Below are 23534 nucleotides of genomic sequence, written 5' to 3'. Positions count from 1 at the left end.
CTAAACCATACAGGCTGCCAGACAGCAGCAAACAAAATGTGGGAGCTGGTGAAGAGATGTTAACACAGAAAAAGTCAATTTCAAGTGTTCATACATTGAAAATACTTCTGGAATCAAAGATAGATATTCAATAAAATCTGCAAAAATTCTTTTCAGGTTGTTGTTTTTTTAGGTGTAACTCTAAGCCTTAGTAGACGCAGATCTTCTGTTTTAAAATTATCATCAATAATATCAGGTCATAGATTTCAAATTAATAATTTGGATCAGTAGCTCGTATACAAGCATTCTAATTTACCTGATTATTCTATTTTGTCTATGAAAGTTGAATTATAGAAAAGATTTCCCACCACATAAACAGTCCATCACTGATTATACTATACCGTCTAATTTTGGATTAGAAAACTGGAGAATACCCATGGGTTACAATTGTGCCCCGTTATAAGGCAGACCTATTTTCTTTGTTCATATGAAGCAGATTAGGAAATAACAGAAAGATCCGAAAATTAACCTCCCCACTAAAATTAGTGAGTACACAGTAGTCATAGATCCTCCCACACAGAAGTTATGGGCAAGTTTAAAGTTTTTGCGGACAAACAGAGGGATTGTCAATACAAAGCTAGACAACAGATAAACCAACAGACATACAGACGGACGGATAGGACAAAAAATTCTCCCGAATCATCTATTATGCGGACATAATAAAAATAATTTTACCTTTATAGTATATAAATTATTCTATTTATAAATAGTATTTTAGCACCAATGAATGATTCATCATAGTAAGATTTATAGAAATACATATACACATAAAATAAAAATGGCAAGAGTCAGTAAAAGAAACAGATTCGAGAGTACACTAGAACTAAGTGATGGTATCAGTTGGATTAAATTTGAATGTTCTATTTTAGAGGCGAGTAGAGCCTGCTTCTGGTTGTTACCTATCAGTTATATAATATAAATTTTCTTTTAAAAAATAACAGTCATTAAAGGTCATACGAAATAACGTCTTCAGCTAGCATTTTTAAAAATAGTCCACTGAAATGATTCATGTGAGCTACTATATTAAGCCTAAAAAAGTTATTTTTGATTTTTTTTAATGCAAGGTAATGGCTACAGAGTCGATCACAAATATGCTTATCTCTCTTTGCGTAAAACATCGGTAAGAATCTCCAGATCTCATTTACAGTACTGTCTAATGAAAAAATATCAATAAGAAAACGGTAAAGACACCAATGATTACGGCAGAAATGTTTAAAATTTTCCTCCACCGCGAGGCCTCCTCTAATGACGTCATCTTCTGTCTTAATTCTTTTATCTCCTCTCGAGTCATGGTGTGTTTAGCATCCTCATCAATTCCACAGACCCAATTCTTACAAAGGATCGAGAGTCTTCTAAAACCACCTGTAAATGCAGAGACAATACCTTGAATTAAAAAAAACTTGTAAATTTGAATTTAAGATAATCGGACAACATTAATCAGTGTAAAATGCTCGAAACAGCCTATGTATTTTTTCCTATTGAATAAAGGGATTATCTATTACTGTTTTTTTTATTTTAATTTCAACAATTATATACATGTAACATGTATATTTATTTTTATTCTTGATTAAGCTTTACGAAGGATAAAACAATAAGATCACAACTTTTAAGATTCCTCATTTAATAAGAAAGTATTAAGAATTTTTTTTCTATCAGTCAACAGAAATGAATTTTGAATCCAAATTTGAAAAACAAGTCCGAAAATAGTATAACATGTGTACGTAGATAAAATGTTTTGGATATCGATATGGAGTTCATTTTACGAGTTGGACAGGATTTACAGCGTATGTTTTACAAATAACAAACAATGGTAAAAATATAAAATCCAATATCCCACGAGTGAAATAAATTCTATATTTTTAACAATAAATCACTAAATTTCTGTTTATTGAATTTGTTGGATTTTCCCTTTGCCTCTGCCTTTTTGTAACCCAGTGTGACAGGTTTTCATGTCTAAGTTGAGATATGGATACGTCATATCTAAGCAATTGTGAGATTGAAGATTATAAGACATGGACAAAACATGTACAAACTTGGTTAGTTTTAGATTCTGTCAGTTTTTTTTTTAAACTCTCACTATATTTACATGTAAATGGGGAGTGTTTTGCATTTTTTACACTCTTCGTGAAAAGGAGGAACATCTTGGTTTTACCGAGTTTCTGATATTTGTTCACAATGTGATTTTTTTTATATTTCTTCACTTTGATTTTATATTTAAATTGTGAAAAAAATATACAAAAGATAAATTACATAATGTCAAATATCGATGTATAAACTTTAAAATTGTGAATAATTTTTACACCTTTTATCTAATCAAATAATTAATTTTCGTGTGAACTGAAACAAACTCAATAATACAGTTTGGTATATCAATATAATTATGACTGTTGTTTTTTAGTTCGTAAGGAAAGTAATAAAAATGTCATACATCATTTTTCCTACCGTTTAAATTGACGCATCAGAATGTTTTGATCAGATGCATAACATTCATGATTAAACATTGTTTTTGAAGATATGCCACATCTATATCATATGTAAATGTTTGACTGACTATAGACGATAAGGACAATCACAACAACTGGTCTTTGACAAACGAGACGACTTTAGCTTTTCCATCGTCAATTTTCCTTATTTATGTTGTATTATTTCGATTTTAGCTGCATATGGCGTTGTCTCCCAATTAATTTGATATTCAAGCGTTTGTTCTGAGCATGTTCAATTCAAACCGATACTGACGTATATAGATTATTGTTACAGAGACTTCAACAACTTAGGTTGAAATTAGCATTTCGTATTTCTATGGTCATTATAAAATCCTTGTTAGCATACATGTATATATAACCTATCTTTAGGTGTGTTTTACTAACATTTTTAAAGCAAATTAATAGGTATTTGTTATAATAATAAATTTGATCGGGGAATATTTCGTGTAAGTAATACACATGGCTGACGGCGGATTTGACCGGTCGAAAGGGGATACTTACCCCTCCTACGAACCAGATCTCAACTCGGGAGTTTCCAGGGAGAGGGTATGTCTTTTTGCTTTGTTCATTGATTTGCATTGTTTATCGTTTTCATTTAAAAACAGTCACTGGTCGATATCTTCATTCTTTCTAATGGTCTACATTTGAATAAATCTTACCCTCATCAGATGTCAGTTTCTGGTTTTCCTGAATCCCTATAGATTTTGAGTCTTCTTCCTTCAAGGGAACAGAGATGTGAACATCTTCATCCTCGTCATCTGTGAGTTCTGGTTGTACATCATCATTCCTTGTCCACCAGGTGAGACGGTGGAGCTAAAGACAACTAAGATTTATTTTTACTCTATCATTCAACGTGCACTGAAGGATTTATTTTAAGCAATGTAATGAGAAGCAATTTAAGCAATGAGAACAATGTACCTTATTTGCAGGGCGAGGTTGCGTAAACAAACTGATGACAACCATAGCAATCGTTGCAAATAGCGCTAAAAGTGTTGCAAAATGCAGGAAATCCACTTTTGAGATGATTTTTGGTCTAGGGTCCACATCATCACTGCCACATGCAGGGGATGGAAAAGTAAAATCTAGAACCATGCGTACAAACCCCACTACTATGCTTAGCATCAGTCCCCAAAACACTCCCTGAAATGAAATATACCGGTAATCAAAGCAAATTCAATAACATACATGAATAATCTCATCTGCAGCTTTAAATTCTCTCTGCATTATTAAATCAAGCTTTAAATTTTCAACCTGTTCTGTGGTCCTTTTCCAGAACAAACCCAGAAGGAACATCATACACAGAGGAGGTACAAGATATGATCTCACAGACTGGATATAAAACCAGAATCGCCCTCCCTGGGTCTGCTGTAAAATCGGTAACCACAGGATACTGATTCCAACAAGGATCATGACAGTAACTCTTCCAACAATCATCAACTCATGCTGAGAGGCCTTTTTACGAAACTGGTGCCAGATATCGAGGGTCATGATGGAGCTAGCGCTGTTCAGTATTGAAGTAAGTGTACTCATTAATCCAGCCAGCAGGGCAGCAAGCATAAGCCCTCGTAGACCTAAACATTTCCGGAAAGCATAAATAGAAATGCAAATATGGATAAATTTATATTTCGGCCATAGAAAACTAAGAAGAAACATAAAAATACTAATTCTGTAAACTCTATTTACACACACATTATATGACTTTAAATATGGCATGTATCTTTTTTTGAGAACTAATCATTATTTGAAGCTGTAGCCGATACATATGCATATAACATGTAAACCGGTGCATTTATGTGCTGTATATTTAATGAAACTTATTGTTCGTACTCGAGAACATTATATTTATTTTCGACAACTTCTTTATCATATTTATAATCTATCAATTCATTTTCTAAATTTTTGGAATTTTATACGAAAAGTTAAATCTTCAGATTCTAAAACTTTCAGTTTGATAATTTTGTGATTTATATGTAATTATTTTGTGATTTATGTGCGAAAAAAAAATTTGCATTTGGAAACGCTACCAGTTTTTTTTATTCATAATTCAAAATTCTTACATAAAAGTGCTTAATATGCAGTAATCTTGTCATTTAAGTTGTATATTGCATACATATCACAAGATTATAGACTATGAATAACAGATTTTCATAGAAGGATATGGAGATAATGAACAGTATTCAATATCAAAGTCCATAAAACAATACAAAATAGGAACAGAACAAACACGGACCTCCGAAAAAACACAGGTGGGATTAGGTGCCATGGAGGAGTAAGCATCCCCTGCTGACCGGTCACACCCACCGAGTGCTTTTTGTCATGATATAAATAACGGAAAAATCCGTCGTCAATTCAGTGTATAAATGATAGACTAACAATTTGTATGAAAAATGTCAGTCAGCATTTGACTCAATGATAAAATTTTATTTGCTGACAAGGTCATTGTATCGACCATATAAAATGATGACGAAATGATGACTTTAAACGAGACTGTTGATATTCTTGTTTCATAAACTTCCTTGTCAATAATTTACCTCGTCTTAGAAATTGTTCAGGTTTTGTTGGAATACTAATCATTTGTCTGGATTTTACTCAGCAAACAATCTTATCGTTTATGTTTTCAGTTTTGAATTTTTTATAGGGGAAGATAACAAAAATTTATTTAAGATGTTTCAGAGGTCCGTGTTTGTTCTGTTCCTATTTTGCATTGTTTTTTGGACTTTGATATTGAATACTGTTCATTATCTCCATATCCTTCTGGTAGAGTGCCGTAACTCCATAAAAATACAAGAGCATTTTTCTAACACGATGTAGTTTCTTCCCTTACGTGACTAGGAATCAGTCTTAATTTAAACCCATGTGAAACATTTGGCCCCTTTGAAATAAACAAAGGCACTATGCTCGGAACATGTCAACGACTGAAACAAAGTACATGAAAGGTACTTCACAAGGAATAGTATTAAATTCAAACATTTTCTCTGAAAACTCGTAGCATATTTAGTTGCAATGATACAGTTAAATGTGTCATTGGGACAGCAATTTAGCAACCCAGAATAAAATATTAAAAATGAATATATATTCTGAAATACTGCAAAATTCATCATATTTTTCTCTCTTAGTTTACATTTCTTTTAAAAATGCACTTAATTTATTTGTTCACAAATTTTAGTTTGGATAGATTTTGAGCTCCAAGTTACCGAATTTAAATAACAGTTAGCAAATATAAATCTCAACTTTTAGGATATGAATAACAATATTAAGAATATTAAGCTCTCGAATATAAATAACAAGACTTTCAATAAAAACACAGATTTTATCAAATTTAACACAACAGTTGTAAATAAACAAAAGGTTATACACATCATACACACACATAGATATCGAATAAAGTGACTCTCAACGTCCAAAAAATACCGAAAATAAAACGTTAAGTAACCTTTGGGAAGTAGCCGCAAAACCATAAGTGGATATGCAATATTGGTACAGCCACTCCTGTTATTGCAGTATTCCATGCATTTCTCTGGATCAGCACAAGCGACTTCCTCTATTACAAAAGAAGAAAACTGAAGGGTAATATACATGATATAGGCAGATAATTTTTCGTCAAATAGGTCTTACAAGGATTTACCTGTAAAGAGAATACGACTGTTCATGCCGGGAATGACGAACAATAGAAAACCCGTCAGCTTCAGCACAGCTCCGAGCAATACTGCTGCCTTTGCATGCACCATATTTCGAGCAGACAGAGTTCTTTGAACAATTATCTGCAAAATACCGGAAAGCATTAAAAAGAAAGAAAAAATAAAGAGAGGTCACAATGCACTTTTTTTAAATACAACTATTTGAGCTATCCAATACGTGCACTATTGCTTGATGTAATCTTTGTTTAGTAATGATAACACATTGTTTTTCTTTGTAGTCCATATTTCAGTTAGAGTTTCATTGTCTTAGTGATTTATTTCTGGTACAAGTTCTTACAATTAATATACCTGGTCCTGGTCCCATCCATAAAGTCCAAGAGTGGACAGTCCCAGCAAAGCCCCGGTCCAGGGGATGTCACCTGTCACGGGGTCTCTGAAGATGTGGAGGGAATCCGCCGGGGGAACCCCGCATTTGTAATAGGTCTGATTGTGAAGGGTTTCATTTGACATGGCAGCCATGAACTTGGTTTCCATTTCTTTGTATCCTCCCACCTCAATTATTGCTAAACGAATAATTGTTCAATATAAATATTTTGTTATTTTTTATTGGTTTAAAAGCCTAAAAAATCTTTTTTTCCTTGGGTAAAATGAAAAAAATATTTAAAAAAAAAATAAATAAATAAAAAATTAAAAAAAAGCATAACTAAAACATTGAAAATAAGAACTTTGCACAAAGATTGATAAATATAATGAAATGATATATCGAAATAACTAACAGTAATCAGGCTAAAATAATTGAAACAATTCAAATCGGGAGCAGAGCACGGACCTATAAGAGAACAGTAGACATGAGATCAGGTGTGATGTAAGCGTCCCTTGTTGGCTGTGACAACAAACACGTACACTCTTTGTCACGATCGGTCGTCAAAGACGTAGTGAACTTATTTACAATTAGCAAGAGCTACAAGCCTATATCAAACGAATGATGGGCATAATATTTTTAGCTTGATAACACAGTTATCTTTAGAATTTTTTTTTAAAGATCAGGGGAGATGTTTTCCATAAATATTTTAAAAAAAGGATCCTATGGTAATTGGATAGTGAGGTACGAGGGCTGTTCAATAAATAATGAACTCAGTGCTCGGAAGCAAAAGACGCTTTTCAATGATTTAGTCTGAATGATTTAACTTAATATTTTGTTTTAATTAAAACACATGTCCGTAAAATGTTTTTATCCAATTTCTGATTGTTTTTAGACCTCATTTATGGGTATGACCCCTAGTTTACTGGAAAATGGAATATCTTATGATTTCCTGGACTCGTTTTGTCCTTCTGAAAGGTGTTTTTTTTTCAAGTTTGGAAAATGAAACAAGTTAAAAGGCGAAAGATCTGGCGATATAAAACAGATATTGGTTTCCCTAAATTTTACACATTTCAGTGAATATTTCTTTGGGATTCTTAACAATTTTTACAACAGCTTTAATGAAGCGTTTAATTTCAATCTAGTATACCGATTCTTTACCATTCATTTTTAATGCAATGTCTCGAAAAGCCCTTGTTTTCCAGCTGCTTACGTTGAAACTATGTGATGAAAAGTGATCACATAAATTGTTATATATTCATGAAAGATTAAAAAAAAGTCAGCCTAATGTCATACGATATCTGTATTGTATGTCATACAGTTCAGGACATTATTTATTGAACAGCCCTCGTATGGTTACAGATTTCTAGCAGTGGTATACAATATTAAATGAATCCATTTTTTTCCCCTCGAACTTTAAAAAGATTAGCAGGTAAAAGTACTTTGATGCGTATTTTCTTTAATGCTATACTGTATAACATTTAGTTACAACAGATTATCTAATCTGTCAAGAGGATTTTCAATTGATTTCAAAATAATAACTTTCCTCCATTAAGTGACTGAACAGAATGATCAATATTTTTTGACGATATAACTATTATTGGTCTGCACATTTATCTTATATAAATTGTTATATTTTTTTGGCAAATATCACAGTTATGACTTACTGAAGAATTTTTATCAAGAATTTATACCTGCCCTATAAAAAGACATTGCCTTATAAATTTTACATATTTCAGTGAATAATTCTTTGGGATTATTAACAATTTTTACAAAAGCTTAATTTCAAGTTTTGCACCTTCTTTATCCAATTTTTTAATGCAGTCAACCTAAAAAATGTTAGCTGCACAATGAAACTATGTCGTTAAATGATCAAATAATTTGTTATACCATTCATTCCGCCTGACCAAAAATGCAAAAGAATGATTTAAATAAACATGATATCTGTACGGTATGCCTCCAACATGAAACAATATTTTTTGAACAGCCCTCAAAAATAAGAATTCCTTGTAAAAGTTGCCGAACTTCCTTGGTTAATGTTTTTTTTTCAGCCATCTGACCTCAACTTCAAATGTTAATCTTGAAGTTTTGCACCTTCATAAATAAAACTCAACTTAAAATCATTACAATATTAAGGAATTGTTAGCCACTTTAACTGTGGTCGTCAGAATGATCTAAATAATTAAATTTGGCAATACTTCAATCTAAAGTCCATAAAACAAACAATGATTTAAATAATCAAGCATGGTATGCCTCCAACATAAAACAATGCACCCGTGACAAGCCTCAAAAATAAGGAATTCAAACTGATCAAACAACTTGTTAACTTCCTTCTTCCAAAACAGTGAACACTGTTTATTGATAATTGTGTGTGATGAATGTCTCTTGTATAATTGTGAAACTCAACATAAAATCATTACAATGATGAGGAATATTTAAATAAATATAACAAAGGTAAACAAAACACATTCATGATTGATACTAACACATCAAAAACAAAATGGTGGCACCGATTACGAGTACAACCGTCTGTAATGTGTCTGTGTAGATAACTGAAGCCAATCCACCTGAAAAATGAAAAATTATGTTCATAGTCACTATTGTCAAATCTACCGACAAGTATTATTCTGTTTCTTAATAATTTTGATTATGCAATATCGAAGAGTAAAGAAGAAATGAACAACTGAACTAGCTCATGTTTTCAGAATTATCGGGAATATACATACCAACAGTTGTATAAATTGCAGTTATTCCCAAAATAATGCTAACACATAGGTAAATATTCCAGTCTAACATCTGCTGAAGAAATATGGCCCCTGTATATATTTCGCCCTATAAAATAACGGATGACAAAATATCAGCACAAATAACAATTGAACATAGTGAACATTAATTATTTTTCTTGTTATGTACAAATTGTAGATACCTTTTTATATGTAATCAGTGAAGCATTTTCCAAATTTTAGATTAGAAATAGAGTGACAATAAAAAAAAAATGATCTAAAAAAACTCAAACAAAGCAAATCTGTGAACAGAATATAAAACACTGACCCTGTACTTGATCAAGAGGTGAAATTACGATTTTTATTTTTTTATGGTTTCGAAGTAAGCGTCCTCAATTGTATTGAATATTACATCCTAATGGTTAATTCTAACATAGCTTTATAACCAAACATGATTTCTATTTTTTGAATGGTTTCGTAGGGAAATTAAGTATTAAAACAAAAGCCTAACAACTGTTATTGAATATTAAATCCTAATGATAGTTAATGCTTGCTAACATAGTCGTTATAACGAAACATGAACATTGAAGTTAAAAATTCTAACTTTAAACGAGGTTGTTCAAATTCCTGTTATATGAACGTTTTTATCTGTAGCCTGTTTAATTTTCATTTCTTTTATTCTGAGCATGATCTTGGGTATTGAATAAGTTGGAAGGCATAAACACCATATGCAAGTGACAGCAGGATACTTCTGCATAAATAAGGAACGTTGATGAGGAAAAGGTTTGTCATGTCGTTAAGTTAGTTGGCCCCTACCGTCTAAAGTCAATAATCCGAATGTGAAATAGATATGGTAGACCCTGTGGTGTCTCTTATTCTGGGGTTCCTGGGATATATCGAATCGACATATGAATGGAAGTTACCATCCTTAATTGATTGTTTATATATGTGAGTGTCGAGAGAAAGGCAACAGCAAGTTTATTTTTACCTAATGTTAAAGGTGTTGACTGAATTCTGCTCCATGGGAATACAAAAATAGGTTGGCTTAGTAAGGAGCAGAATTAATTCCCATCGGAATTCCATAAATTTGTTGGAACACTTGGTCTCCCAAGACTACACAGATGTTGTAAATGAGGAACTCTGAGAAAGCATCCTTTAATATCAACTTCAGAACGTTCGCATGTAGAATCAGAATGATTTGAAACAAAATCATTTTGTTGTACAAAGTGTAGAGAAGTCATACGCTTTATGCTACTAATCTTTGAAAAACAAAATGTAATTAAAGACATTTTCTTAAATTTCTATGGAGTATTTTTAGAATCAACATTTGATTTCCATCACTTTTAGAATATGTTGAAGCTGGTATAAATTAAAGGTTAAAACAAAAAAAGTTGTGAGGGTTAAAAGACGTCTGTCTGAGCAGCGTGGGTACACCTTGGCAATTTTTGTTGTTGAAAGCCTTACGTTTTACAGCAATCTGAGATACTGTCTCTGCAGTAGAGTAAACAATTTACCAGGAATAACTTCTTACCCAGAATTCAACACTTACTATCAATTATTTCGTTAGAATTCCAGATGGGTAAATTGGAAGAAGGGTGGAGGATATAGTTAAAAATAGAAGTCTTGAGGTTATGCATGAATTAAGACTATTCAAAAACATTTTTTTCGTTACATTGGCCAGTCTTGCGTAGAAGTTATAATTTGGGATGTATACAACAAGTTGACTGTGTCTTTTATTATGCTTTCTGGGTGATTGCCTCACTGTTTATTTCCAGGTAATTAAATTGCCTACTTTGACTTATCTTTCACAGAAATGGCATCATGCGATACATATTGTGATCATGATTTAGATGCTGCATTTAATATATTATTCATGGTGAATGATCAAATTCAAGCTTTGGGAGCAAATAATTTCAGTGATCAGTTCTTTATTTACTAAACATTCAACATTAAACATTACACCATGGTATCACTTATGATTAAGGCCTTACTATGCATGCTGCAATTAACATATTTAAATTAAATTCTTCACTCAGCTGACTTCGGTTTTACAATAGGGAATGTCTACCATTAACGCTTTTAAAACTTGCTTGTAGCATTTCCCTTTGAAGTGATCAAGTTTAAATTCATATTGGGCAAAGAATTCATTATATTAAGAATAGAGAGGAGTGTTTCATAAAATATGCATGGTTATTTTTCTCATTTTGAAAGTTAGTACTTTAAAGGAAGAAACATGCTGTCTATTATTAGCCAAATGACAATTGATTTATTTTGCTAACCGATATGTTGCAGAGGATGTATCCAATCAGGGCGAGGAACGAGACATACATGCGCAGTCGTCTTCCACCAAAGCGCTTCTTTACCCATTCCGGTATTGTGTATGCCTATGTAAAGAGTTACGTTAAACACATCCTTTTTAAATTAATTTGATAAAAAGTTTGAATTCCAAACACTTACCCCACATGCAACATACACTGGAAGAAACACCCAACCTAACAAAATCAGGAAAAACACCGCCTGTAAAAAAAAATCCGATTGATGTTACGATAACCAGGCAACTAAAGAAATTATTGTGATATACTGAAAAGTGTATATTCAGTGTGTACGATATTTGGCTTAAATTAATTTTTGATTAAGTTAGCGTAGGTTTGAAATAGCCATTTTCTTAATTCTGTATCTATTTGTTAATGTGCAAGCCATCTGCACTTGATTTACCTAAAAAGAAATACACAGCCAAGAGACTATATTCAGAAATGACCAATTTTTGCCCCCAAAATCAAACTTTGATGGAAAAATAACTAATTATGTTCAAAACAGGGGATATAATCACACACTTCAAAGCACTTAATATTTTCATAAACCATGACGTCATATGTTAGATATGACGACTGAAAATGATGCAACTTTAAAAATTTCATGATTTATTCAGATAAAAAGATTATATGAAGTAGATCTTTTAAGTAAAAGTCACCGAGCGCAGGTCTGCTGATCAATATTTTGATATAATGTGTAGAATAATAATTTCAATAAAATATTAAAACATTATTCTGGAGCAGGTCTGTGCTCTTTTTATCTTATAGTAAAAAAAAAAACAAACTTGTCTATTTTTTCTCTTGCTGAAAAATAACATACATGTAAAATCCGAATTGTTTGTGATGTCATAGAAACAGAAATTGTCAATAACCTACTTTGAAAGTGCAATATATTTTGTTAATTTAGAATTCATGTACTAACTAAACAATTTAGCACATTTTAAAAAAAAGTTTTGAAATATAACTTTTGCGGAGGCAAAACAATGTATATATCGTATATAGTTCTTTGATACGTTTACAGTATGCAGAAAATAATATTGTTCTATAACATTAACCGAGAAATACATCCCAAAAGGAGAACTAACGTTGTTACCTTTAAAAAAATCCGAATTAACTGATATGCATATCTTCAAAATCGATCTAAAATATGTAAACAAGATAAGGACAATGATAACTTACATGCCATTCGTATATAGTTACGGCGATACCAGAGCCTGCTGCGGAACCAGCGAGCCCAATGAACATCGGAGCTCCTATGTTACTGGCATAGATAGAGGCCCCAATCTAACCAGCGCACCAAAAACAAACAACATCAGACAATTAATTATAATTACAATAATAATTATAATTACAACATTTGTGCAAATACAAAATTACATCTTACGTCATCATTGAGATGAAAAAAAAAACACAAACTATGTACACAAAAATGACACCTAACAAGAATTAAATGAAAGAAGGGAAATCGTTGATTTTGAATAGTCATTTTTTTTTAACCTAAAAAACCATTCAGTATTAACATTGCAATTCAGATATCCAGTGCATTCTGCATAGATGAAACATAAATCATGTTATAACTGGTAATAACTGTCTGCAGGATTAATACAATAAAGTTAGTTCATACTGGTATCCAGTGCATGTTTTTCCCAGCTAGAAAGTAACCCTTGGCATTACCCTTGTTAGGTCTAAATGTCGACTGAAATAAAAGAACACCTATTTCACATTGTTTGAAATTTTGTATCTACTCTGAACTTTAACGAAATTTTAATCTTGATGATGAAAACAATTCTCTTACAATATAGATTAATAAAAAAGTAAATGTTACCATACCCATAATCCGACGGCTAGAACAATAAAAAAATAGACCCCGATAGTAGCATAGTCCTCTAAAAACAGTTTTTCTGCCATGATCTTATCTTTCTGAAAATGATATACACTGTAGTAGACAAGTGAAAAACCGGCATAATTATCGGTATTCTGATCAATGTTGACTTTTTTCGTTCTACGTAATCTTTTATCTTTGTTGTATATGTCAGAACATGCATTCTCAGTAAGCCTTTACCTACCCAACAATTATGTGTCCATTTAAATCATAAACCCTGCAGAGATTGTGACAGATCAGATGATATCTGTGTGGCCTGATACTCTAAGTATAAAGAATTTAACAACATAAGTTGAATATTATTTGATACACCTATTTAGACTTTTTACATTGTATGCTTTATGAGAAAATAATTTATTTAACATATATATCCACAAGAATTAAAGATCAAAAGAATATCAAACAATGTACTTTTAGAAATAAATTAAATTTATATTGCACTTTGAATTAAAAGCAGCTATATCACTTTATTATGCTTCCTGTCAGTTTGTCTCAATATAACCCACACCCAAATATTATCGCATAGTGTTCTTAGGATTTATATAGCGTAAGCATAGTATGCAGAAATAGTGCACGGCCTCCATTTCTGAAGGAAATACTACGAAGCCCATGCCGGGGATCGATCTCGAGATTGTCAGTCCGACGCGTTATCGATTACTCCACAGACGCCGTTATCTTTAACATTTTGCTATAATATATATAAACTTAGTTTGAAATATTTTACACTTAAGATAAAAAAATAAATTTCTAAAAAAAAAAGTTTCTTGCAATTTTCCCCTTCACTCAACTAATATTCTTTAAAACTATCTGTACATTATACCTAAAGCAAGAAATATTAAAAATTAAAGAAAATATCATATAGCACAAGATGACGTCATAATAGGATAGTTGAATGTAATTAAGCAATGAATCATTTTTTTAAAGATATAGTCTCATAACTACAACGGTGTGTGCAAACAAATTGAGGAACGGGCGTATACATGTATATATTCAACACCAAAAGAGTCCATAATTGTATAATAAACAGCGGCAAGTAAAGTGTGAAGTAATTCTTGGCTAAAGTTTACAGTGTATGAATTTCATTTTATTTTGTTACTAATTGACCATTTTATTCACAGGGTTTTCATGCATCATTTAATGAATAAGAATCAAACTCCAAACAAGGATTCATTCATCTATTTTGAATACGAAGTTACAAAAATAGCAAGACAAAATTTTAATAAAAGGTTTATACATCATTCACATATGTTTTCGCTGAGTCGGCAATATTATAGCCATATTCAGGGGTTCGCAAAATTTGATGGAGAGTATTTTTGAGGATATGATATAATCTGAAGATCATTGAATTTCCTTGATACATACTTATTTTTTCCAATGAGTTATAAACTAAATGAATCGACCAAGTGTCTTGCTTAATATGTCTATACAAGGAAACAGGTACTCGAGGCTCTAAGCAAGTTTCTCAGGTCTAGAATAGAACATTACTGATCAAAAATCATTTTACTAATACTAGCTTAAAAGCTTAAAAAACCCTGATGAAGATCAAACATTTGAAAACTTTAATACATTTCTAAGGATATCTTTGCCATGCCTTTAAATCTCTTGAACAGAGGAAAGTGTTGTGTAAACTTTGAATAATTGCACATGAACTGAGAATTGAACATGGTAGATATGTTTGTACGAAAAATGTTAAAAGGAAAAAGATTCCTTGAGAAAGAAGTCAATGAATATACATCCTTTGTATTTTAAATTGAATTCAAAAATGATGAAAAATCAATTGCTCTTCATTAAATTAAAAGAAGAAAGCTTTCTTCTACTCCCTAAGCTTAAAGAATTACGACTTTTCAACTTTATACACCACCATTCCCCACGATAAATCAAGGTCCAGGGTTTTTGATATCGTTTACAGCTGCTTTTTCAATAAAAATGGAACTCGTATTTTTTTACCTTGTCATTGGTCATTTGGAAAAATATTTTGTTAAAAAAAAAATTCTGATTGTAAACACCAGTACTATGAAGTTTCATTAAACAGATGCTTTCGTTTCTGATTGACAATATCTATGTGGTTTTTGGTACTCAGGTCTTCCAAAAATCTATTGGAATTCCCATGGGTACCAATTGTCAACTGTTATAAGCAGACTTATTTTTGTATTCATATGAAGCAGAATTTGTCTAAAACATTATACGTGAAAAGAAGAAAAAACTTGCGGTGGCCTTCAGCTTGATATTTATATATCAGACGGCGTGTTGTCAATTAACAATTGTTATTTCCATTCTTATTTCGTTACGATATATCCCGATTAGCTGGAGATAAGGATAACACAGAGTTTAAAACACCTGTTTCGTATTTGGATATTTTACTTGAAGAAGACGTTAATGGTTATCTAAAAACCAAGCTCTATGATAAACGCTCACTTTAACTTTTCAATTGCTTTACTTATGCAGCAACATACCTTCATCACCTGCATACGGTGTTCATATGTCTCATTTGATTCTCTACGTATGAACATGCTCTACGTATGTACAATCTCTAAAACGAGGTAAATTATTGACAAACAAGTTGATGACATAAGAATATCAATAGTCTCTTTTAAAGTCATCATTTCGTAAGTTCTATGGTCGATGCAATGCCCTTGTCAGCAAATAAAATTATAAATAATTAAAAATAATCATGCCGAGTGACGTTTTTCATACTAATTGTTAGGCCATACATACTGAATTGCCGACGAATGTTTTCGTTATTTCCAAACCATCACAAGGAGCACACAGCGGGTTGGACCGGTGTAAAGACGAATAATGACCCCCATCGAATAATGACCGGGGTTCATTTTTCGACAGCGAAAAATGACCCCCGGTCATTATTCGACGTAGAAAAATGACCCTTTTGCCCGTAGAAAAAGTGTCACTTCACTAAAAATTTGCAGAACCCACGTGAAGAAAAATGACCCCCGTAGAAAAATGACCCCCCACAGATTAAAGCTAAAATTTTTAGGGGGCAAAAAAAAAATTGGATAAAAAAGCATATTGGCCAAAATGCTCACCTGAGCTTATTGGGAATAAACTGATGATATGTTGATCTCATAACATTATACAATTATAGCTATATTTTAAGGTAAATGCAATGATTCAGAATCTAAAGGAGTAAAAGATTTATCAAGCCTTAAGGGTTAGGTAAACATTGTTTTTTGATGGTGCAAATCATCGAACTGACAGAAAAAAATCAGCAGTATTATATATTATTATATCCTCCGCTTGAAAAGCGGGAGGGTATATAGTGATCGGGATGTCCGTCCGTCCGTCTGTTACGCTTTGAGGTATCCATCTCTTATCCGCAAATCCTCATATATAAAAAGATGTGTTTGTGAAACAGCTATGCCCCTGTATGGCAACATAGCGAAGATTAAACTTTTCTTAAATGCAATTTAAATATATTGTTACCCAAAGTAGGGTCTTCTCACAAGAAATACAACTGCAAAATAGGAAAGCCCTAGCACCACTTGTTCAAAAGTAATGGCTAAGGATAAGTTTTTGAAAGGTAGGTCAAACTCAAAGGTCAAAGTTGATGATTTCTTAAGAAAATGTTTAATGTAACAAGGATTACATATGTGAAGTATGAATACCCTAGCCCTTACCGTTCAAAAGTTATGGCCAAGGTAAAAAAAAATCATAAGTACGGAAAACTCCAAGGTCAAGGTCAAAAGGTCAAGGTTTTTAGTATCCAATGAAAGGTAATGCCAAAAAACTACATATTTGAAGTATGAGAGTACTAGTACCTACCGTTTAAAAATTATGGCCAAAGTAAAAATTTGGCATTTTTGTGTAAAATGGGACAAACTCCAAGGTAAAGGTCAAAAGGTCAAATTTGGTGGTACCCAAAGTAAGGTCTTGTCACAAAGAATATACATATTAAATATGAAAGTCATAGCTCCAATAAATGAAAAGTTATGGTAAAGGTTAAGGTTTTTGCGGACAAACCAACCGCCAGATAGACAGACGGACATACAGACGAACACGATAAAACTATATACCCTCGAATCTTCGATTACGGGGACATAAAAAGAAATGGTCTTTAATTAACTTTTCATATTAATATACATTATAAAGAACACGTTACAACGATGAAAATGTTTATTCTGATTTTCATATTAAATTCTCTGAAAAATATACTCAGAATTGAGTAAAAGGGTGGAGTAAAACAAGAATTAAAGTAGAACCTATGTCGGAAAAGTCTTTGTCACAAGATTTTCAAACTTTTCAAAATGATAAATTAGTACTTGCTTATCAATCAGTTAAGATATCATGATATGTTTCCTTGTTTTTTAATCTAGAACAGGCTGTGAAACTTGGTATGGGATTTACATACTGCGACTTCACATTTTCAAATATTTTTAGGGGTACTTGTCATAAAGGGAATATGAAAAATCACAAAAATACTTCTCCAAACATCGTCGTTTATAAACTTTTTTAACTGAATAATATTAAACAATATTTTATCAAGAATAATTTCTTTTTTATTCAATTAACATAAAAGATAAGTCTACCATTAAAAAAAAATAGTCAAATGAACTCTATTATTTTTAGTCAATTATGCACCCTATATTTGTAAATATTTTTTAGAAGTCTTTGTCACAATGTTTTCAATCTTCAATATGATGAAGAACATAGCCAAATGATTACAAAAAATGATTAAAATATATACTTTTCCCCTCTAACTAATGAAAGATAGGCTATTTACCGATACTCATATTCTTGACCTTTTTGCACTTACACGGGTTTTTATAATTAAATGATTGTTTGGGGTTACTTTCAGGTTAAATATTTATCAGAAATTGTACTTTTACTTTAAAAAGATCATATTTAATAGAAAAATTCTAATCAAACACCAAGAATATGAATAGGTAACAAATAATTGTTAAAACGAATGCACATCATTTCATTATAGATATCACAAAAATGTACACACGATCAAACGATCAACAACACGTACATCTTTGACTCAGACACATTTCATCAAGATATTACACTATATAGCTGGCAACTAAAGATTTCTTACGATTTATGCATTCCTTCAAAATGGTTACATACCATTCAAATTATTACGAAAGTTGTATGTACATTGTAATTTCATTACACTAGATAGTCTTGGGTTTGTCAACTTCAGGTCTAGATCTAGTAAATAAAAGGTGCCTACATATTTTCTCTTATTCCAGAAATATATTGCCATCAAGCATTATAAACCAAAAAATATATGAATTGAATTAAGATTATGTTGGTATGATTGAATTCTGTGAATTTCAAAATGCAATATTTTCTACCATTTTTATTGAAGCTGTCAAGTACGGGAAAAAGTTGCATTGAATTAATTATGAATGGGTTAGCACAGGTTTAACACATTTACCAGTTATGATGTCATACGAAAAATGCTCTACGTTAAAAGAAATGTAATGAATACTGTGTGCTAAATCAAAAGTTTATGTCTACATGTATAGTTTTTGCATTAGAATGACTGTGTATTTTACACTAGCCCATAGCTTTACAGAGCATATTTTTAGGGCTTATCCTTACCCCACCCCCTTTCTTATTTAGGAGGAAATCGATATTGAACAAAAGCAAAAAAAAACCACCATACCTTTATTTTTCTATAAGAAGGAATTAAAAATAAGCTAAAAATAATCTACTATTCTACTAATTTTTAACTGTTACTTTGCCACAATACTTTCAAGTAAACCTCCAACAACATTTAAAGTATGCTTTAATCATGGCGAAGTAAATTATGATATGATAGTACTGTGTGAAGGCTTAACTTCATTTCAATATTTTATCTAAAGCCTCTTTCAGAATTATTGAAAGGTATAGAGTTTTATTTGTATTTTTGATTTTCATTTATTATTATTTTTTTGTTTTGATTTAACGTAATGTTCTTTTTTTTTTTTTTTGGGGGGGGGGGGGGGGTTCTCCTCTTTCATTGTCAAATAGAATTTGCCAAATTTAAAGAAACTAAAAGTTGAAATGACGGAAAATTTAATTTTTTTCTATTAAAGAGTATTTAAACCTGATTTTTGCATGGTTTGATTTCTAAAAACAAGTGGAATATCATTCTTTAAGCAAACATTATAAGGAGGAATATTAAAAAGAAATTTTATTTACTTGACAATTAAAGAATCTCTTTTCAAACACAATTTTAGCATTGAAAGACTACGTGAATCTCTTAATTATTTCATACGACTTTTTGTATTTTTCTGGTTACAGAAAATGTAAAAATAAGTTTCGCTGTAAAAAAGATATCAAAGAGTGTATATTTTGAATCACTTTAAAGGGGGTCGTTTTTCAATGGGGGTCATTATTTTATAGGACTAACATATAAAATAATGACCCCCTAGGACCCTTTTTCTACAAAAAATGATTTTTTTCTACGGGTGGGGGTCATTTTTTGTCGTTGAAAAATGACCCCCCGGTCATTATTCGATGGGGGTCATTATTCGTCTTTACACTGGCCGGCAGGGGGTGCCCACATGTCACCTGATCTCACCTCTGATGTTTTAGAGGTCTATGTATGCTCTGCTCCTATTTTGTATTGTTTTTTGGACTTTGAGCTTGAAAACTGTTCGTTATTTCTATATATCTTATTATAAAAATGTCATCACGCTATCCAATTATCATTTTTAATGAATTATGTCAAATGAATACCAACTTAGTATTTGAATTTTTTATCGAAATTTCTTATTAGAGAAAAAAAATCCCCTTGAACCAACCTTTTTAACATATGCAATTTCTTATCTTTCTTTTCACTTAAAATCCCATTACTGTGAAATTTTGAATGAAAAATGAAACATTCATTTTACTTATATATATATATATATATATATATATATATATATATATATATATATATATATATATATATATATATATATATATATATATATATATATATGACTGATGCTGTTATTTTAAGAATTTTAGTAGGTAAAAGTTTGTTGTATTATTTATTTTTATTTAAGAGGACTGTGGCTTTTATAGAGCGGCGATGAACAAAAAATATGATAGACAATGACTTGTTTAGAAGTGTTCAGCTTTTAAGTTTGTATTTTCTAAACTTGTCTGTAAACTTGATACATAAAACAAACAAAAAGTTTATACATGAATTGATATACATGTATATTGTTTACTGATATTGAATGGAAATGACATAAATAATCAATTCCTAAAATATAAAGAATTTTTAGCTTTTTTAGTTCTTAGATATGCCACTTTGTATCGATTTCTATAAAATCCTATACAACGTATTTTTTTTACATTGTGAAAAATCTTTAAAATTTCTCCTACTTTAATATCATTTGGGTTACATATCTAGATACATTTCTATGAGGAATATTGCTGATTTTCTGAAAAAAATTCTTTGTGTTATTTATTCTTATTATTATGAATTGATATTTAATACTACAAATTAATACAAAAATACTGACCACTGACAGGTTTCAAATCTGGAGAAAACACCCCCAGAAGATAAACCCCGGTGAACCAATATTGCTACATATATAATTTACCACGTAATATAATTTAAAAAAAAAGAGTTAGTCACATCGGAGAATCATTAAAACATTACATCAACTCAAGATACATGCGCAATATCAACTCAATACACATGCCCAATAGCGTTTATTTAACATATTAATGCAACGAGTGCATAATGCTTTCATGAAAATGAGAAATAGATTTTCTTTTTTCAGACTGGTTATAACTTTATTTGCTTTTAATTACCATAGACTAAAATGATTATTTTTCGTATAAATCCTACTTTTGGAATACTAACTATGTTTTGGTACCCTGTGTCTATTCATAAGATTTCAATATGATAGCTGAAATACAACATTACAAGTCTTGAATCATTGTTTCTGAGATCTATTAGCAAATCAAAAAAGAATTTCTTTAATAATATCCTCAATGGAATTATCTTGTGTTGCTAAATTACTTTACAGCTTCATGTGTCGCATAGGCCTTATCATTTTATAGTCCAGACGAAATTTAACATTAACAGATTGCTGGGTATTCCTATTCATATATTCATATTCTGATGGGGCGTGTGTGTGTCTAGCTATTCTTATGAAAACAGATTACGGTGAAATTGTTACTGTGAAATTGTGAAATTAGAGTTTTAGAATTCAGAGAATTCAAAACTAACTATAACAATATTTAAATTCTTTGAATGATAAAACTTTAATGTAACAAAATCACTAATTTTCGGGGGATTATTTTTGCTCATTTCGATATTTAAAGAGACCCATAAATTCGTGTCCACCATGAAATGTAAAATATCATACAAAATAGCTAGTATTAGCTACTCATCAATTCCTTATCCACGAAATGTGATCCTCATGAACCCATAGTTTTTTTCCTCAAACCATGAAAACTGGATCCTATTTATTTATATGATTTTAGAGTAATACATTTGTTGCTTTTGTTTTTACAAATCTTTGTCAATATCATTACTTGAAAGGGAATGATTTTGGTCCTGATAAGTATTCATTCTCCTTGCTTTGCCGTCAGGTGAAAGTAATAATCTTTTTGTTATTTCCGGTGTTGCTTATTTGATACTGTAAAGCATTCTTGATAGAAACTCGTATACGCATACTTCATATCTTAATATTTACATTTCAATGTATTTGTCTTAAACATTCTTTACAGATTAAAATTTTGTTCATTTTCTCATGCACTACCATTAGTGAGCATGAAAATCTCCATTGTCACGTCATAATACCGTACTTGATGTCAAAACTATAGTGCAAGCTGTTTTGCTATGAAAATGACAGTTAAAAGGCGTACTTGTGGTACATGTAACTCATCAGAAAATAATGTAAATATAAGAAATGAATTTAATTTTTGAAGATTCATGAGAATTTGAGCTACAATGCTCCTCACCGGCATATTTATCATGAAGCGCTAATGCGCTTCATGATAAATATGCTGGCGTAAAGCGTCGTAGTTCATATCCTCATGAATTTTCAAAATGAAATTCATTTCTTAATTGGAGCTGAATGAAAATCCGAAAGTAAAGCATACATGATGAAATTGTAATTATTAAAAAAAAACTGATTTTAAGAGTTTTTGGATTTGTAACGAAAGGAATATTCATTTATTTATTGGCTGGAACGTATTATCGCTTTCAAATTAGAAGAAGGGAGATATAAAAAAAAATGATTTTCAAACTAGAAAAATCCATTTCTTCAAAAAGAGGGTGTTCAGTTCCTCTCTCTTTTCGGCAGAAAAAAGTGGAGAGGGGGTAAAAATTGCCTTGATATGTCCCACTAAATTAACTACTTTGTCAAAAAAAGGCAGGGTTTGCACCCCCTCCGGCCACCTCAATACTGCCTTGTAAGTTTGTTAAGTATATCAATTAAATATTTTGTTTGGTTGTTGATTATTGTTATTTTACACAAAGTCGTCAATATTTCAACCATTTTTCAGGATATGATATAATCTAAAAATAATTGAACTTCCTTTATATATTTTAGTTTAATGAGTTATAAACTAAATGAATCAACTCAGGAGAAGTATTTTGCTTGATGAGAGATCCATACAAGGAAACAGGTGATCGAGTCTTTAAGGAAGTGTTTCAGGACTACATTTCATGAAATGTACTTAGCTAAGCTATCATGGTTAAAGTTCTTTAAATTTAATTCTTAGCAGAAATATAGAAATGATTCTGCAATTGACCTATTTGAAATTAAACAAATGTTAACTAAAGAAAATGTAACCCAAAAAATTTTATGCTTATTGACATGTATTTTTTTTTTCTTATTTTGAATGGAAATGGCACAAATAATCAATCCCTAAAACATAAGAAAAATTACATTTTTTTTTAGATATGCGATTTTGTGTCGTTTTTATTTAGTTCCATACAAAATTCTGCGCACAATTTTGACATTGAGACAAAATCTTTAAAACATTCTCCCACTTTAATTGGAAAACATCATTCAGATGACTACTTGAATAATAATCTATGAGAAATATTGCTGATTTCTGGGGAAAAAAAGTTTGTTTGTGTTATTTGTCCTTAACATTGAAGATTACTGACGACGACCCACAGGTTTCAGAG

At 31.2% G+C, this 23534-nt stretch overlaps 1 protein-coding gene across 1 annotated transcript; it reads right to left on the bottom strand.

Moving 5' to 3' along the window:
* Window positions 1-1077: 1077 nt before the first annotated feature.
* LOC134238218 (sodium/glucose cotransporter 4-like) lies at window positions 1078-13692 on the bottom strand. The gene is made up of 15 exons (XM_062720333.1): window positions 13623-13692; window positions 13387-13476; window positions 13181-13252; window positions 12736-12840; window positions 11702-11761; window positions 11524-11628; window positions 9248-9353; window positions 9008-9088; window positions 6509-6723; window positions 6148-6283; window positions 5956-6063; window positions 3774-4093; window positions 3441-3662; window positions 3182-3335; window positions 1078-1401 (listed from the first exon to the last, which is right to left on the bottom strand). Exons 2-15 carry the CDS (start codon window positions 13462-13464, stop codon window positions 1193-1195), a joined length of 1971 nt encoding a protein of 656 aa, XP_062576317.1. The 5' UTR covers window positions 13465-13476; window positions 13623-13692; the 3' UTR covers window positions 1078-1192.
* Window positions 13693-23534: the final 9842 nt, after the last annotated feature.

The sequence above is a fragment of the Saccostrea cucullata genome, unplaced genomic scaffold (assembly GCF_032062105.1).
Source record: "Saccostrea cucullata isolate Sc308-1 unplaced genomic scaffold, CSIRO_AGI_Scuc_v1 ctg570, whole genome shotgun sequence".
Taxonomy (NCBI): Eukaryota; Metazoa; Mollusca; class Bivalvia; order Ostreida; family Ostreidae; genus Saccostrea; species Saccostrea cuccullata.
The sequence above is the reverse complement of the archived record's forward strand: the minus strand, read 5'-3'. Positions and strand labels throughout refer to the sequence as shown.